Source organism: Pteronotus mesoamericanus, unplaced genomic scaffold (assembly GCF_021234165.1).
Source record: "Pteronotus mesoamericanus isolate MK-2021 breed Mesoamerican mustached bat unplaced genomic scaffold, CSHL_Meso_final contig_74, whole genome shotgun sequence".
Classification (NCBI taxonomy): Eukaryota; Metazoa; Chordata; class Mammalia; order Chiroptera; family Mormoopidae; genus Pteronotus; species Pteronotus mesoamericanus.
The window spans coordinates 24,374,005-24,392,687 of record NW_026555247.1 but is presented as its reverse complement, the minus strand read 5'-3'; the positions used below and the strand labels follow the sequence as shown (position 1 = coordinate 24,392,687).

General features: G+C 43.6%; 1 protein-coding gene across 1 annotated transcript in view; it reads right to left on the bottom strand.

The window, feature by feature from the left end:
* Positions 1-18,683, bottom strand: part of SLC14A2 (solute carrier family 14 member 2) — a 52,861-nt gene that overhangs the window by 21,539 nt on the left and 12,639 nt on the right. The window contains exons 6-9 of the mRNA XM_054583855.1: positions 16,323-16,470; positions 15,165-15,299; positions 13,351-13,400; positions 12,671-12,845 (exon numbers count right to left, since the gene is read on the bottom strand). Coding sequence (XP_054439830.1) covers positions 12,671-12,845; positions 13,351-13,400; positions 15,165-15,299; positions 16,323-16,470 — 508 coding nt within the window. The remainder of the gene's footprint in view (positions 1-12,670; positions 12,846-13,350; positions 13,401-15,164; positions 15,300-16,322; positions 16,471-18,683) is intronic.

The following is an 18,683-nucleotide window of genomic DNA, read 5'->3' as shown; positions in this document are numbered from 1 at the left end:
CATCTGTGTCTTGAGGGAAATTTCTGTACAGCCCAATACTAGATGTTGTCTTTCTGGTTCTGTGGCAATTTTCAGACCTTTTCTCCTTCTGACTCCTGGGGACTCACCATGGGACCCTCTCTGAACAAGAAGGGCATGACCTAATCCTCGCCTCCAGCAAGGACTGTGAGCACTATATATTAGGAAAGCCAGCCCTCCCAAGTCCCATGAGGCCATGGGGTCTGGTAGGCTGGAGTTTGGGGAGGGGACCCAATAAAAACAGGTTTTGTTTGGCTTTGCGGTATGATGGGTCAAGCACCTCCTTGTCACCTTGGGCTTGTGTACCCTTCTCCCCTCCCCCTGCCGCCTACTCCACTTGTGATGGGGTGTGAGGTGGCCTACCCACCTTCAGAGACAGAAGCTCACACTGCAGGAATTAGCTACACCTGAATAGACAAACTCCCCACTGACGTCAAACTGCCCCCACCCTCTGTGCCAGGTGTTTTGGAACTGCCAAAGAGGGGTGCTGATCACGGAGAGCCTTCAAAAGAAGGAAAGCAAACAAAGGTGGGGGTAGGAGAGGAACCTGGTGGGCCCCACATTCCAGAGACAGGTGCGGAACTGACTGCAGAGCAGTTCTCTGCACTGGGAGCCCTCCCTTGGTGTTGCAAGTTCAGGGCCCATGCCTGTCTGCTGATGACACTTTTTCTTGCTCCCCAGCTGGCTTATCTCTTGACTTAGCCCGGATTTCCATCGCTTGCCTTCTTGCTCTGGCATCTAATGGGGGCTCCTGAAATTCCTGTGGTTCCTTCACTACAGCCGCCTAAGCATCTACTTCAGAAATAACAGGGGGATGCTATCCCTGCAAAGCATGTAACCAATTTGAAGAGACAGGAAATGATTATTCCTGAGGAACCATCCAGGAAGTTCACACGCCATTCCATGAGCCAAATGGAACCTTTGTGCTTGGCAGTGTAGTGAGCACCAGTCACACACACTAGACATAGGGTGGGACAATCAAGCACCCTCCTAGAAAGCAGAAAACCAAGATGGAATCTTGCCTCTGACAGGTCTTATTGAAGACTGCAGCACAGATGCCAACAACTCCCCAAGAGATCTGTCTATACCTACAGATAAATTCCTTGAAGGCTCAGTCAGTCTGAATTCACTTCAGAACTCAGTTGGCAATGCTCATGGCTTCCCTCGTTTCTACATTTTCAACTTTGTAGAGGGAGGAGGTAGCACAGACCACTGGGAACTAAACTTGGAGAAGTCAAATCCTTCCAGAGGAAGAGGCCAGAGTTCATGAGGAATAAATGCAAGCTGAGTTAAAAGTTCTCTAAAGAGCTAATTCCTTTATTTCCTCTGTTTCAGCAGCCCATGCAGCTGTAGGAGGGGGCTGGGGCTCCTAATGGTCAATTCACAGAGTTTAAGAAGGACTTGTCTGGGAAAATCTTTAAGTCCTTCCCTGGGACATTGGAAGGATGGAAGGCTTCCCTATGGATTTGCCTATCTTCTCTGAATTGCAAGAGGCAGGAAAAGACAGGGCAAGTCAGAAATCATCTCACAGAGAAATGAAGGCATTTGAAGTTGCCAGATGAGACTGAGGTTTATTGAGGAGAAATCATAGCCACCCTGAAACTACTGCCTCCTAGTTGGCTTTAGATTGTAGCTGTCCCCAGCCACTTGTAACCTTCAGGACCCAAGAAAACAAAGACTCCTAAAGGAATCCTAAAGCACATGGGTTTGATGTAGCCACAGATACAGGCCTGAAAGATGGAGAATCTCGATTGGCAGATTTCAGAAGGTTAATCAGAAGAAGAACTCCTTGAGAGGGGAGAATGATAGGGAGGAGAAGGGGAAGGAAAAGGCACAGCTGAACGATATTGGTCCCACAGCTTGCATCCCCCGACACACACAACCACGTTGAGCACTTTGGTAAACTGACCAAACGGCTAACTGGTTAAGTTTTAGGAAAAGCTGTAAAGGCATCAATGGCATATTTTGAGTACATTTGATCTCTATGTTCTTAACTTTAAATTTTTTTTTATTTATTTGGGAGAGTGGGAAGGGAGGGGGAAGAGGAGGGAGAACAAAAATCAATATACAAGAGAAACATCGATCATTTGCCTCTCACATGCCCCAGTCGGGGGCCTGGCCTGCAACCCAGGCTTGTGCCCTGACCAGAAATCAAATTGGCAACCTTTGAGTTTGCAGGACAACACTCAACTCACTGAGCCACACCAGTCAGGGCTGTTCTTAACTTTTTGCCACCACAGTGATATTGCCTCCTTATTCCTTTATAGGAAAAGCCATAGAATCACAGAGACTTGGAATTGGAAGAGAAAGTCTACAGTGGTTATCCAGTCTATCCCCACCCAAAGCAATCCTCTCCAGTGGGCCCCCAGTTCCCACTCCTGTCCCGCCAGAGCAGGGAACTCAGGGCTGTACTGGACAGCCCTTTCAACAACTTTCATGGTTAAAAAGCACCCTCTCCACTGGTTCAAAGTCTGCCTGCTTATCACTCCCTCCTTGTGGGTCTTATTCCATGTTCTGAAGTCACTTTAAGTTGACTTATTCTCCCACATGTGTTCCCTCATGTTGCAGACAGTCCCGGCCCCAGTCATTTCTCCTTTTCTCAAACGAGGGGTGTCCAACCTGTGGCCCGTGGGCTGCATGCGCCCCAGGATGGCTATGAATGTGGCCAAACAGAAAATCATAAAGTTACTGAAAACATTATGAGATTTTTTTTGGTGATTATGTGTCACAATGGGTTTACTGGATAGCCCAAGACAACTCTTCTTCCAGTGTGGGATGTCAAAAGGTTCGACACCCCTGCAAGCCAGTGTCCTTAAGACAGAAACTTCATTATCATTCCTGATGAGACAAGGGGGCTCCAGACCTTATTCACCCAGCTTGGCCTCGTCTCAGCGTACCTTCCCTTGCCAAAGGCTCTCTTAAAATTTGCTACCCACTTTTTCCTTTGTACTCTCCCCTCCTTTTTCATTCAACCTATTCTCAGAAATGATTCCTTCAACCTACGATGCAAATGACTAATCATGCTTACTGTGTTACTTTCCCAGAACTGTTTATATTTTAACAGGTTCAAAGCCTTCAACTGAAGGGATGGCTGGGAATGTTTGGGCAGCAGGTAATGGCAAGATAGAAGACAAGAGGAGGATAGGCACAGAAGTTTGCAGGGACCCTTAAAATCATTTATGATACTTATCCTGAACAGAAGACCAATGCAACCAGATAGTTTACTCAAAATAATGAAACTGGTGACGTTAACTTATGTGGCTCAGGTAATCTGTGGTGTGATCTTCATTTTCACCTTAGGTGAGACTGCTCACCTGGCCAGGAAAATCCTCATAAAATGAATTCCTTGAAGGCAGGAACTAGTCTGATTCTTTCCTGGTTGGTTGTCAAGTGGGGGCCTAAGTGACACATTAATAGTTCCTCATACAATGCCTCCTGAATGAATGAGTGAATGAGGTCAGGCCATAAGGCAGAGTTTCTAGGGGCTTGGCTCATGGAAGTTGGCAAGTGTCCTTGAGCTGCCAATACAGGGTCCCATTAATCATGGGATAGGGAGACTAGGCAGGAGTTTGGAGCCATGAGTTTCCAGAAGCTGTATCTGATTTACTGAGCTAGTGGAGATTGACAACAGTAAAAGAATAGTATAAACACACATGGAGATTCAATTTTGGCTCCCATCCCAAAGATACTGTGAAATGAAAAACATGATTTTTGAGCTAAAATATTCAACTTATCTGTTGAATAGCAGAAAAGACAGGTTACTGTTGGGATTTGAATCAGTGGTCTGGAAGATCAAATGGAAGAAATATCTCAAAGCGGAGCAAAGATACAAATGGTAAAAATTGTGAAGGAGATGAGCAACTTTGAGCAGAGATCAAGAGAACTGACATGTAGATAATAGGCATTCCAGAAATTGAAAAAGGAAGAGAGGGAGGAAAAGCAATAATCAAACAAATGTTAGAACAAAAGCTACTCAGCTCAAGAAAGACTTGAGTTTGCAGACTGAAAGGCAGTTTTGATGAGGAAAGACACCCACTTAGGCTTAACTTTATAAAATCCCTGAGCTCCAGAGATAAGGAGAGAATCTTACACCTTCTAGAAAGAAAGAACAGGTTGTTTACAAAAAGGAAAGGATGACATTGACATGAGATTTTTTTTTTTATTTGCAACACTTGGAAGCCAGAAAATGAAGACACAAGACCAACAGACAGCTAAGGGGAAAGGCTGCAGCCCCAGGCCCCACCCCCAGATAAAATGTCATCCACTAATCAGGAGAAAGAAACCGTGGACATGCAAACAGTCAGAGAACATGTCACTGAATCCTGTCATATATTATTTGAAGAAAATACTCAAAAAAGGGTCCTAACAGGTAATTAATGAATAAGGACAAAAATCACAAAACAGGGGCAGGTGATGAACAGAGAAAACAGTTTGATAAAAGGTAACATGCCCAATCTAAATAGCAAACCCTAAATGGACAATGATAGAACAGCTGGGAATGTGTAATACAGGGGTTAATTAGTAATTCTTGTAAAACAAAAAAGAGAAATGTTGCAAGGGAAAAAATAAAAAATGATACATGATCTCAGTAAAATCTAGGGGTGGGAGATACAGGATAAGTTAAGTGTGTTAGGGATGGGGGCCCTGGGGAAGAGAATAGTGAAAGTAGTTTAAAGGTTTTTATTCCTCAGGGTGAGTAAGGAGCATTGGAGAAATGGAGTATCTTGTCAGGGTAAACTATTTGGCATCTTGTCTTTGTATAATAATAGAGAAATATACTTCTGATTTTGAGCATTGGGAAAGGGGCAGTGACCACTAATGGAGTGGAAAAATAACAGCAGACCTTCAAAATCAACAAAAGAAAGAAAGAAATAAAAACAGTAACTAATGTAATAATATGAGAAAAATGAGAAAAATAAGGAGAAACAAAGGCAGTAAAAAATAAATAGTAATGTTCTCCAGGTCCAGCCACACTGTAGCAAAAGGTAAGAGTTCCTTCTTTTATACTGCTGTGTATACTCCATTGTGTAAGTGTACCACAGTTTTTCTGTCTACTCACCTACTGATGGGCACTTAGGTCTGGAGAATATTATACTAAGTGAAATAAGCCAGTCAGTAAAAGGCAAATACCACATGATCTTACTTACATGTGGAATTTAATGAACAAAATAAACTAATGAGCAAAAAGAAACAGAAGCATAGATACATGGAACAGACTGACGGTGTCCAGAGGGGAGCGGGGGACTGAATGAAAGATGGTGAAGGGATTAGCCAAAGGACATTTATGTACAACACATGGACATGGACAACTATATGGGGATTGACTTAGGGAGAGGAGGGGATCGGGCTGAGAGGAGCTGGGCAAAGGGAAAAAAGTGGGAGTGGCTATAGCAGCAAAAACAATAAAAAATAAATTAAAAATAGTAAAAAATAAAGCGGAAGAAATAAAACAAGCATATCGATTGTTACACTAAATGTAAGTTCCATTATCCTATTAAATTACAGAAACACAAAGATTAGGTTAAACATAAAACATTGCTTTATGTTATTTTTAAGAAACACAGTTAAAAGAAAATGATCAAGTTAAAAGGAAATGATAATGGTTAAAACAAAGGGATACAAAAATGTCAGAAAAAAGTATATATGGCAACGTTAAAGTTGGATAAGCTTAGAACATAACCTCTAATATTTTAGAGGTTAAAAGCACTAATGAGGATAGGGAATCAGGATGACAGAGAAGTGAGTAGAAGTCACACTGACCTCCTCCCAGGACCAACATGGAATTACAACTAAATCGTGGAGAAATCACCTGGAACAAACAACTGAACAACAATGAGAGAGGAGCCTTATAACCTCAGATGGACAGAAGAATCAGCTTCAGCACAACCCAACTGGCAAGAAGTACGGCAGAGACTCTAGAAGGCGGGCAGGGCACTCATGGGCAGCAGCACCAGAAGGATATTGAAATGGCCAGTGGGATCCCCCTGGGAAGAGTGGGATCTAAACCATAAGTGGGGATCTCCAGCCTACAGCACCAGAGCCCAAAAGTACACAGAAAACAGCCAGCTGCGAAAAGCAGCAGGGTTGCTCTCTGCCAGAGGCAGGCAGCTGGAGACGCAAAGAGCCATTTAAAGGGCCAATGCATACATTTTTGTTTGCAGCCACTTACCTTGGGCTTCAGCAAAGGCAGAGGCAGAGTGGGCTAGAGACATTGGAGGAGAGACCGGGAAAGGAGACTTTGGGGAGAGAACTAAGAAAGTAGCCAGTGGGATCCCAGTGCTGACTCATTCCCCATACAGAGCAGCCATCTTGCTTGAGTAGACCACTCCCCTGAGCAGCAACAAAGTGAGAGGACACAATAGCCCCGCCCCCAGGAGGGACTTGGCCCTGCTGAGTACACAGTGGCAGCCACAAATAGTAGATCCCTGGTTGAAGGGGTTGCAGAGTGGTCTAGGGACTCTTAAGAAGAGACTGGAGATGAAGGCTTTGGGGAGAGAACAGAGAGAGTAGCCAGCGGGATCCTGGTGCTGACTCCTCCCCCATATGGCAGCAGCCACCTGGCTTAGGCAGAGACCATGCCCCTGAGTGGCAGCAGCATGAGAGGACCAATAACAGCATGAGAGGGCAGAGGGACTCTGTCCTGCCCTGTGGTGTCTCTAAGCTGGCCTGCTGAGTGCAGAGCGACTAGATTAGCAGCTGAAGGAGACAGCCACAGACAATAGATTCCTGGTAGTCTCTTGGCAACAGACTGCCTAAGGTCACACAGGGTCAACATCTGACATCATCAGAGGCAGATCCAGAAAGAAAAAAACCAGTGGTCTCCTACCATAGAAGTTCACACCACAAAGTCAGGAAATCAAGACATCAATTTAAGAAGCAGAAGCAAAAAAGAAGTTTCACAAATAGTAGGAAGACAAAGAAACACTCCCAGTCAAATGGAAAGGAGGAATCCCCAGAAAGAGAAATAAAGGAAATAGAGGCAAGTAAACTATCAGATATTGAGTTCAAAACAATGGTTCTAAGGAAGCTCAATGAGCCCAGTGAGCTCAGAGAGAACTACAAAAAACTACAGGGAAACTATGAGGAACTTACTGCAAACTATAGCAGCATGAAAAAGGACATAGAAACTATCAATGAGAGGCAAGAGGAAACGAAGAATACAATTTCTGAATTGAAGAACACAGTAGAAGGAATCAAAAGCAAGTTAGATGACGCAGAGGATCTAATCAGCAAGCTGGAGGATAAGGTAGAAAAAAGCTCCAGAAAGAGCAAGAAAATGAAAAAAGACTCAAAAAGAATGAAGAGGAATTTAGGGAAATGCAGGACAACCTGAATGTGGATACCAGACGGAGAAGAGGAGAAAAGGATAGAGAACCTGTTTCAAAAAGTACTGATGGAAAACTTCCCTAATTTGAGGAGAGAAAAAGTCATACAAGTCCAGGAAACATAGAGGGTCCCATGCAAGAGGAACCCAATGAGGTCCACTCCAAGACACATCATAATTAAAATGGCAAATATTAAAGACAAACAGAGAATCCTAAAGCAAGCAAGGGAGACAGAGGTAGTAACATATAAGGGAGCCCCGGTGCGGCTAGAAGCTGACTTCTCAACAGAAACACTACAAGCCAGAAGGGAATGGCAAGAAATATTTTAGGTAATGAAAAGCAAAGGTCTGCAACCAAGACTATTCTACCCAGCAAGGCTCTCAATTAAAATGGAAGGCGAAATAAGGAGTTTCCCAGGCAAAAGAAGGCTAAAAGAATACACCTCCAGCAAACCAGCACTACAAAATATGGTAAAGGGACTGCTTTAAGAAAATGAAGAAAAAGAATCTATGAATACCCAGTTCCTTTCACAATCACCAATACTTTATATTACCAATATTTTTAATACTTAACCTGATTGTGACAATGATGTGTTATTTTAATTTTTACTTTATTATCTGTTGAAACTAAACTTGTTTTTGTAGTTTTCTTGCTTATTTCTATTATTTTAAAAAAAGCTTTAAATGACTTTTTGGTATACTTTATCTATTTTTTGATTAAATGTTTGTAGAATTTTTTACTTAAAAAAACAAAAAAACTATTAACCCTTTTTTAGATGTGTTGTAAATACTTTCTTAGTCTATTACTTGTTTTCTAACTTTTTCATACATATATTACTATATAGTCTTAAGTGTTTAATATGGTCATATTATCAATATCTTACTTTATAGCTTCTGGGTTTGAATATGTTACTTCAGGGTAAGAAAAATATTATTTTGTATTTTCTCCTAAAACTTCTTAGATTTTACATATTGATTTTTAACTTACCTGAGTATTATTTGTATAATGTGTGAAATAGAGCTCTATATTTGTCTTATTTCAAGTAGTAGTGGTTCATGCACCTTATTGGGTGAATAAGCCTTATTTTCTCCATTGATTTGAAATATCAATTTAATCATATATTACATTGTTAGGCAGATATATATGTTTGTTTCTACAATGCTTATTTTATTTCATTGATCTACTTGATTATTTCTCTGCTGGTGCCATTTTGTTTTAATTGCTGAGACTCTATAACGGATTTAAATTTTTTAATATTTTTATAATGGATCTTGACATTTTAAAAAATAAATAAAATCAATCTGCATTAAAAAAAAGAAAGAAAGAAGGAACTCCTACTTTTTGAGACAACATGAATGGAACTGGAGAATATTATGCTAAGTGAAATAAGCCAGTCAGTGAAAGACTAATACCATATGATCTCACCTATAAGTGGAATATATTCAACAAAATAAACTAACAAACAAAATAAACCACAGACAAGGAAACATGGAGCAGACTGAAAGTAACTAGAGGGGAAGGGGGAGGAAGACAATGGTGTAAAGAAGAAGAAGGGACTAAACAAAGAACATGTGTGAATGACTCATGGACATGGACAACAGAGTGGGAATTGACAGTGAGAGAGAGGGGTGGGGTGGGATGGGTGGGGAGGGCAAAGGGGAAAAAATTGAGACAACTCTAATAGAATAAACATAATTTAAAATAAAAAAAATTAAAAAAATGTTAAAAACACTAATGAGAATAAAAATGGGGAGTTGTAAAAGAAAATCTATAAAGATTCAATGATAGTCAATAGGCATCAACTGATGTAGCTGCTACATGTATAAGACAAAGTTTTTAGAAATACAAGAGTTTAATAAAGCTATAAAATTACAGTCATACCTCAGTACTTGTCAGCTTCAGAACTTGCCAAAGCCCATACTCATTGCATATGGATGAGAAAAAAAGTGTTTCAGCACTCGGCACTTACTTGGGACTTGTCGCACTTGCTAGAACTTGTATGAGTTACGACGCTGCCCCACAAGAGAAAATGATTCTTCACTCATTGCTTACTTGGTACTCATTGGTTTCAGCACTTGTCATGAATCCCGGAATGAGGTAACAATAAGTACTGAGGTACCACTGTATAATTGAATTTTAATAGACCCTTTTCAAAATTAAGATCCCATAGACAAACAAATAAATAAGCACATAGAAAGGATTGAATGATGCAATTAATAAATCAATTTAATGTCTTTCTTTCAAATAAAAATTTGCATTTTATATGTCCCAAATCAGTCAAGTAATTGGCTACAAGGAAAAATTTATAAAATTTCAAAATAGAGATTTTACAGGCCATGTTCCCTGTTTATAATCCAATAAAACTACACATAGGAAGTCTAAAAACATCAAGATTGCTGAAAATTAAGAAACACATTCTTAATAATCCTTGGATCAAAGAGAAACCAAAACTAAAATTACAAACTATTTAAAAAACTGATAAAAGTAGAATATCTTATTCCAAAACCTATAGTATGCAGCTTAAGGTATACTCAGGATAAAATTAATAGCCTTAAAATGTCATTGTCATTAAAGAAGAAAGATCTAAAATGAAGAAACTTTACATCCATTTTATAAACATTGAGGAAAAAAGAACATTTAAATAAACCATGAGAAAACAGGAAAAAAAATCAATAAAACAGAAAACAAAGCACAACAAGTAGAAATAACAAATTAATTCCAAACTGCTTCTTTGACAAAGCCAATAAAATGAACAAATCTCTCCCAATCCTGATTAAGGAAAGGAGAGAGCAAAATGACATTAGATTAGAAAGCACAAAGGAGACAGAGCCACAGATAGAGGAGAGACTGCATTGTTGTGAGAGCATTATGAGTAATTCTATGGCGTCAAAATTTTAAAACTAAAGAAAATGGATTATTTTCCAGCAAACAAACTCTCAAATTTGACCAAGAAGGAGCAGGAAACTTGACTATGTCAGTTATCACAATAGCAACTGGAAAGATGATTTGAAATTGATGATTTAAAAAATGCAGCAGGACAACACTGTTCCACACTTGACAGAACTCTTCAATGCAGGAGAGAAGACGAAAATGGGAGGGGGCAGCCATGAGGCCAGAGGGAGAAGAGATGAGAGGATTTGGGGAGGGGACAGTAGAAAGCGGTGTCTGTGATAGAAACACAGAGTTTGAGACAGGGTTTCCTCTAAAGCCCTCTTCTCGCCAGTCCCACACTTCCATTCCTTCTGTTCAGTTATTATTTATACAGCAAAGAGCTACTGGTAGTTTGGGGTGATAATTGAAACTATCTGGTGGCCTGCTCCCATGCAACCTCATGTTGGTGTGTGAGTCTGTAAGTTTAGGGTTCCTGCCTCTACTCATTTGTTGGGGGGTGGGGGCGGCGCAGTGAGATGGGGAGATGCTGGTGAAAGTGGAACAGGGTTGCTGCGGGGAGCTCTCCTGTTCCATGAGGCTATTTGGGCTACCTCAGAGGCCATCTGGGCATCTGTCTATGGCCTGTGGACAGGGTGACCTGCACTGGGCAGACTTCTTAGAGGGGTGGGGATTTTCACTTCTGCCCCACCCTCATCTGTGCCCAGGACAGAGACGTAGCATCTGCCCACTGACCTGGCTTCACGAGATTTGTTCTGTCTCTAGGAAGACCTTGTATAACCACATTTGGGAAATGCCATCAATTTTCTGCATCTTAGCCCCAAAAGTGTTTTTTAAAACCATTTCATCAGTCCTGTCTGACTTCTCTTGGCAAATGAATTCAGTGATTAACACGACTTCATCCAGGCATTTCTGTCTTATATCAAACTAGCAGATAATTTGTTTTTCTATTTCTACATAACTATCTGGCCATCTTGATCGCAGTGTATTAGAGAATTTCTGGGGCCCTGTGGTCTTCCAGACTTGCTGGACATATTTTTTTCCTTTTTCTGACTAACTTAGCTTTTATTAATTTGCCTTCAAATGAGTTTGGCAGCTTGTAATACAGTTGACTTTTCATTCTTAGGGGGGTTAAAATAGGAACTTGGGAGGAAAATTCCCCCAAAACTCAGATACCTGTGACCAAAGTGGTACCTTGTAAATGATAAACTATGAAGTAGGGTGGGAAGAGAAGGAAGGGTAAGAGATAATGTTGCCCAAGTGAAATGGAAGAATTTTCATATCCAACTAGTTTTCCTCTCTTGGATATCCAATCAAAGACAGTTCCTATCCAACCTAGTTCTTGGATGGAGTTTCTCAAGGGCTTAATGGAGAGTAGAGATCTCTGGTTTGGTTATCTCTTGTTAGAATACCTTGCAGGTCTCCCTTCCATTTTGGGTAATTGAGGCCTGGCAGGAAGCCTGGGAGGGAGCTGAAGCCCTCCTGCTTCCTGTAGAGGCATCATGTGTCACAGGATGGGGGTGCCAACTGGCCTTCACACTCCCTTCCTGCATCAAGATTCTATGAGTCCCCTGCTCTTCCTGCTGGAAACTCCCAGGTTTCTGAAGGGTCATGGTTTTTACTTCCTCCCATGGTGGTGAGCCTGGCAAATACCCATAGGCAAATAAGAAAATGGAATAAATTTCCCTAGCTATTAACAAATGAGCTCAAGTATGTTCCTCAACTGTAACTTCTGCCCAAAGTGGCTGGTTTGAGCCACACTGAGAAATGCTTATCCTTCATAATGAAAGTCACATATAGGATTCTAATTAATTCCTATCTGCTATGGAATATAATCTTGCCCATTACTCTGACCACTAAATGTTCAAGGTTCCCTATTTAGACACTTCCACTGCCCTAGTTGTCCCTATCTGAACTTTAAAACTTTATCAGTGTGAAATTCCTTTTTTATGTAAAGCTGTATCTGTCCATCAACCACTATCTTTGTGTACTATGACACCTTCAATTCTTTGCAGATGTCCCCTGAATTTTCACCCACTCTGTGTCTGTCTAGAAACCATTCAGCAAATTCAATTTTGAATCATCTATTTAGTTAAACATGCCAACAAGATTATCTCTTAATCATCTTCCCAAAAGACTAAATACAAAAAATGTTCTTGTTTTAAGTCGATGACATTTAAAACATATGCCTTGCTTCTGACTCCAGTAAGCTCATTACCAACTTCCTCTAACATCACCTGATGGATAGTTAAGGCAATTTGGACAGAAAGAGAAAACCAACATCAGGAAAGAGAGTTTTAGGTGTGTTTGGTTCCACACAGGTGCAAGGAGAGACAAAGAAGGTGGGTGCTGTAGCTGATTGACCCAGAACTGAGACCACAGGGAACAGACACAACATCCAGGCAAAGAGCATTTCCGCCTGGAACTTGGCTAGTCACCACTGGGGGACTTCTCTTCTTCACTGCTTTTCACTGTCAGGTAATAGATGCGGTTGGCCTCTGGGTAGGTGACTTTGCTGAGGGGCAGCTTGTAGATGGCGGGGTTGTTGGTTGTCAGGAGCAGGAAGATGAGGGTGGAGAGGCAGAAGGCCCAGGTGCCTGGTGGCACGCCAACCTGGAAACAAAAGCACTGGGGTCTGAAAATGTTTCTAGGCTCCCAGGATGCTGGAGGAGAAGGATGTGGTAAGGGTTGGGGATGAGGACCCTCCCCCAGTGCCAGCATTGGTTGCTGGGGTCATAAGGACAGAGGAGTTGGTTTAGTAATCTGAGGTGTCATCACTGGACATAACCAGAATCTTTTAATGATGGAGCTGAATATTGGCCTAGGAATGGATGACCTCCAATATCTACCTAAATACAAGTACTTCTATCTCTTCATCCTTGATGTCCACTGAATGTTGTATCTCTCTCTCACACACACACACATACACCATGCACATATCAGAGGCACATGTAACTAATTGCTAGTCCTTCTCTGGATAAACCCTGGATAAACCTTGAGAAAGGCATTGTGCAGAGTATCAGCTACCATAACCCCCTTAGATTTCTTCTACAGGGCTCCAAGCACCCTGAAGCCCTGGCTAGGGAAGGGTGCAGTGTTCAGGAGAGTCCAAACTTACCACTGCCATTATGTTGGAGAGGGCTGCTCCCATGTACGCGCAGAACAGGGCTGTGGAGGAGCAAGGGTCATTGAGTCCGCTTCCCAGGGCCCACCCGCAACCCGCCCCAAGAACAGGAATCCCAGCTTGTCTCCAGCAGCCTCAACACCGCATCTTGACATTGGACATGTGTGAGTGACATTATTAGTTATCTTTGCAGGTAGGCATGGCCCATCTCCCACCAGACCGTACATTTTCTGAAAGCAGAGAGTAAAGCTTACATGTGTTTTATGTAACTCCCACTTCCTCTCCCCTCCCACTTCCATGGTGGCCTTGCATAAGTTCAGGGGTCATTAAGCAGCTTTTACTTGTCCACACTGACCTGGGGGATGATCTAGCACAGGTTGGATGACTAGATGTTTACATGTCTGGGGTGGGGGGTGATGGTCAGACTGCATGAGCTCCAGATAAGGCCCCTCCGGCCTAAGATTCTGAGTGACCATGCTGCTGTTGGACTCTCACCAAGTCCCATCAGAGCTGGGCCTTACTGGGTCTCTGAGCTCATCCTTAGGAGCCAGGCATCTGGGTTCAACCACAGGATATGGGCAGCCAGAACCAGTAGGGGAGCTCGGCCACACCCCTGGTGTGTCTGGACAAGCTCCTCTGCCCCTGCCCCTTTGCCTCTTGCTTCTCTGTCCAGAACACCTTCCCCCTCTATTTACCTGTACAAATCCTACCCCCACCCCAAAAGTGTGGAGATGAACTTCTGCCTCCCTCAGAAGCCTTCCCAGGTGATTCCAGCCACAGGAAGCTGCCCCTCTTCTGAAGGCCAAAAGTAGTTACACTAGGAACCTCAAAATATCTGGCACTTTGACTTAACAAATATTTACTGAGTTCACTGTCTCCATGTCCACCCTTGTGCTGGCTGCTGACGGATATACAAGGGACATGAAAGTCACTCAGCTTTTTCACACTGAAGTGGGAGAAAACAAAAAAAAAGCTCTTCTGAATGGTATTCTGCCCTTTACCTTTTTCTAGTTTTGCTTATTAAAATCCTGCTGTTTCCAGGTGATGTAAGGAAACCAGGGCAGGAAGGCTGGTGGAAAGATAGGACTGGGGTCTGAATCTTGCTTCTGCCATTAGTAGTTGTGTTCTAGGTTTGCTAACCCCGCTGAGTCTCATTTCTTCATCTGTAAAATGGGTTGACAACTATGCCCAGCAGTGAGCTTGGGAGGGTTAAGTGAGTTCACAGAGCATGGTGCTTTGCTGGGCACAGATTGTGGCTGATTTGTCTTTGGACACAGCGTTCTCTTTTTATGAAATTCAAGCTTCCACAGAGCTATGTGTCATTTTTCTTAGATCTCAGTGTTCCCAGGTACACTCTCTCACTAGATCTTTCCAAACATCTTTTTAGACATCACAACCTTAATAACTGTGCAATGACTTCTCTTCTGCTAGACCATGTCTTCATAAGGATGTGGTCACCATGTGTCTGCCATGCCTCATACCTACTGGTGCCCTACAAACCGTTGGTGAATGAAGAATTATTGGGAGCAGGAATGCTGCCACTAGCACGCAAGGACATGCACATGTGATTTCCTTGTCAGCGTTCCAGTGCTGTGTGACTATAACAGCAGTAATAGTGAGTGTGACTCTAGCTGACAGAGGGGGAACCTCAAGTCCCTTAGCCGTGAAAGACCCCGGCCACTGGTCTTTCTATCACTGGTGCTCAGTTCTGATTAGTGGTCCTCCTGGCTTTTCCATCACCAAGGGTATGGGGTAGAGGAGGGAGAAATAGCAGAGTAACTTGGTTGTCAGCTTTTCCAAATACCCACTGCAGACGAGGGCCAGCACGTGGGTCTGCCAGGTGAGTGCGTAGAACATGCCTCCGATGGCGATGCAGGAGAGGACGCAGTTGTAGCTCCAGAGGCCCATGTAGATCATCTCGAAGGGCGTGGCCACTGTCAGGGCTGTGGGACAAGGTTGGTGTTTCTGGCTGGTTCTGGGTCACAGCACCAAGGCCACCTTGTGGCTGGTGCTAGGACTCAGGGTAGTCTCCTTCCAGCCATTCCCCCTACACCCCCAACCCTCACCCACAAAAGGAACACCTACAGATAGTGTCTGGTCTTTAGAAACCAACAATTGAGAGAGAGAAGTGGTTTCCAAACAGTTTTTCAGAGATTTCACACTGATGTATGGCTGCTTCCAGGGTGAGGGGTGGACAAGGCCATGGGACTCCAGACCTTCTCTTTGGCCAGAGCAGCTGCATTTTCAGCAAGAAAGATTTCAGTTGAAAACATTCTGTTTCCAATGGGTGACAAAAGTGTGAATGTGCACACATAGATAAACGGAGGTAGAGAAATAGTAAAATGGGTGGGCTGTGAACAACAGGTGAATCTGGGTAAAGAATTATGGGTGCTTCTTGTGTTACTTTTATTTTTGATAAGTTTGAAATTTTTTCCAGATAACTTTTTTTTTTAAAACAGTTCTTCTAAGATGTTTTCGAAAAATATTGGAATAAGTCAATAGGTTCCTATTCCCAATGCCCTGAACTCTAACTTCTGACTATTGTCCACATACACACATATAAATGTGTGTGCACATATGTCCATATATGGAGAAATATTAAACCATTTTTCAAGTGGCAATACAATTTTTGAGAACATTTGTTCTTTTAGTTTACTCACAATTTCAAAGTGTCAGCTCACTTGCGCCCCTGCCTGGTCAGCTTCTGCTCCCCACCACTTTCTCCCACCCCTCAGCTCCTAGGGGCTCAGTCTGCTGGCCAATGGGTCTTCATCCCCCTTGCCTCTCTCCACATGTCCCACTAATACAATCTGTTCCCTTTGGAGAGTCAAAAAACAGAAAAGTAAGTTCCTTCCCCTGATAGTGTTTAAAAAGCCCAGTGAAGATAGTGAGTCTAGAACATTTGTTGTGTGTCGGGGAGGAAGACCTTAAGAACGTCATCCCTGCAGAGAGAGGCCCCACCCTACCTGCTAACATCCCCACAATTGAGCCAATGGCTGCATGCAAACAGATGAGTGGTGAGCAGATGAACAGAGCCACCAGGAACACGCCACCCGTCCAGGGATTGTCGCAGCCATACACCTGACCGATCCCGACGGGGATGGCTTGTAGCAGCTGCAAAGTAAGTAGGATCCAGGTGAGTGGAGTGTGGGCTGATAATGCACAGACTAGGCCATGGGGCTTGGACTGAGCCATTCCTGGGGCAGTGGGTGGGTAATGGGGTGGAACAGGAGTATGGTTGTGCCCTCCAGCAGGTGAGAGAAGATGGGAGGGCACCAGCTGGAACAAATAGCTCCTCACTCCACCACCTACAAGGCATCTGAGCATCCCTCATGCAAAACCAAGTGGGGCTCCCCAACATGGGGGCTGGCCTCAGTGTTTCTGAGGGACACATGGCTTCTGCTTCGAGGGAACCAGAGGACACTTTCTCTCTAGACTGACATTAGGGGTTTTAGCATACTACAAAATTCCTCTAGACTTTCTGAAATCCTAGAAATATTCCAGGAATATTGGGAATAGTCTAGGGCATTTTGATGGATGATCGGACCAAAGGTCACTCAGCACATTGGTGGCCAAGCCCAGGCTACAGCCTCTGAGCTTGACCCCTAGCCTGTTGGTGGCTGATGCACATTCAGGGCCACCCTGGGGATCATGAGGGGGAGGCACTTCCCTGCTGTGGAAGAGCACTCAGCATTGAAGAAAGGTAATGTGAAGAACATCTGGAGGAGAGCACGCGGCCCAACCTCCCTGAGCCCGAGTGCCATTTGGTCATGTTGGAATTGAAGATGATTAATTGGAAGTGATGTCAGGTGGCCTTTTTCTGTTCAAACTACATCACCCACATTTTGGCTGTCCTTTGATGGCAAAAAGGAAGGGAGGGAGACTGGCAGGGTAGGGAGAGTACTGTCTGGGAGGGTCAAGGGCTCCAGCTTTCAGGTGGGATCTGCACAAGGTCCTGTGTGACTGTGGGCATGTCCCCTCCTTGTTCAGGGCTCTGGTGCCCTTCTCTGTAATGAGGAGGCTGCACTAGCAGACAATCCTCCAGCTTTAAAACGCTTTTCTCCATGACCAGGGCCCATGTTTTCTTTGAGGACAGGGCTCCCTTATGGCTGGGTACATAATGGGCATTTAATAACTACTATTGATTAGCTTAGTGGTTTCTAAACTTTGTGTATATTGGAATCACCAAAAGATCTTTAAAAACATATTGATGACTGGCTCCTCTGCAGACTTTCTGAGTTAGCTGGTGTGGAGCATGACCGGGGCCTCAGGACTTTCCAATGTGCAACAGATTTGGGGATCCATGGATTAGTTATTGATAATCTACTGTAGATGTTGGAAATTAATTGTCTTTCTTCCATTGGTGAAATTTTTAACTTTTTAACAACCTGACTGAATTCTGAAGTTAGCCTGATTTCTTTGTTCAAGGAGTCTCAGAGAGCTCTTAAGCTTTGTGCCTCCCTGTCTCTGAGTAGGTGGCCTTTTAATAACCAAGCACTGCTTAGGCCAGATCCTATGGACTTGTGCAAAGAATGACAGGGCGGGGACCCTGTGTTGTTTAGAAGAGCCCTGGAAACGCTTTGTACAAGTCCAGGGAACTGAGCTGAAGTGGGGGAACAGGCTGGAAATCTACTCGGTAAATATTCCACGATTTCCCAAAGCCTGAGGAATGCAGGATGCCGAGGGGGATCCAGCTCCCACCTTCCCATCTGGGAACATGGGTTTTAAGCCCAAGCAGTCAAGAATGAGAGGAATGAGGGGACAAGCTGCCTTGGAGTGGAGCCTGGATTTAGAATGAAGCTTCCTCCACCGGGACCCATATTTTAGCCGGGTGAACTGTGGCCCCGGGCAGCCGGCCCTCCCCTCGCGCTGCTCTCCAGGACACAGCTGACACCCTGGTGTGAGGGGCAGTCAGGTGTGCGTGGAAATTTACTGAGCACCAGCCTCCTCATTCTCCGAATAATCCTCATGAAACAACAACATGCCCGTTCAACAAAAAGGAAGTCACTCCCTTCATTGCTTGAAAGAGAAAGAGGGAAATGGCATTGATTCTTCAAAACTCAGCTGTGGATGGTGAGGAAGAGAAGGAGCCTGTTGTCAGAGAGGTGGTGCATTGGGGAGCTCAGAGAGTGAGCCTGGGGTTCAGGGTATGTGGATTTGGGTCCTACCACTTTCTCAATGTTTATTTTGAAGAGGAACAAGAGGTGTCTCTTCCCTGTAGCCCTGTCCGCTCTGGTCCCCGCAGCACTGGACTGTATAGCTACATAGTACAGGATGCGTGGGTGGCCTTTCTCTCTGGCAACAGCACATGTCACTGCAGCTGTCAC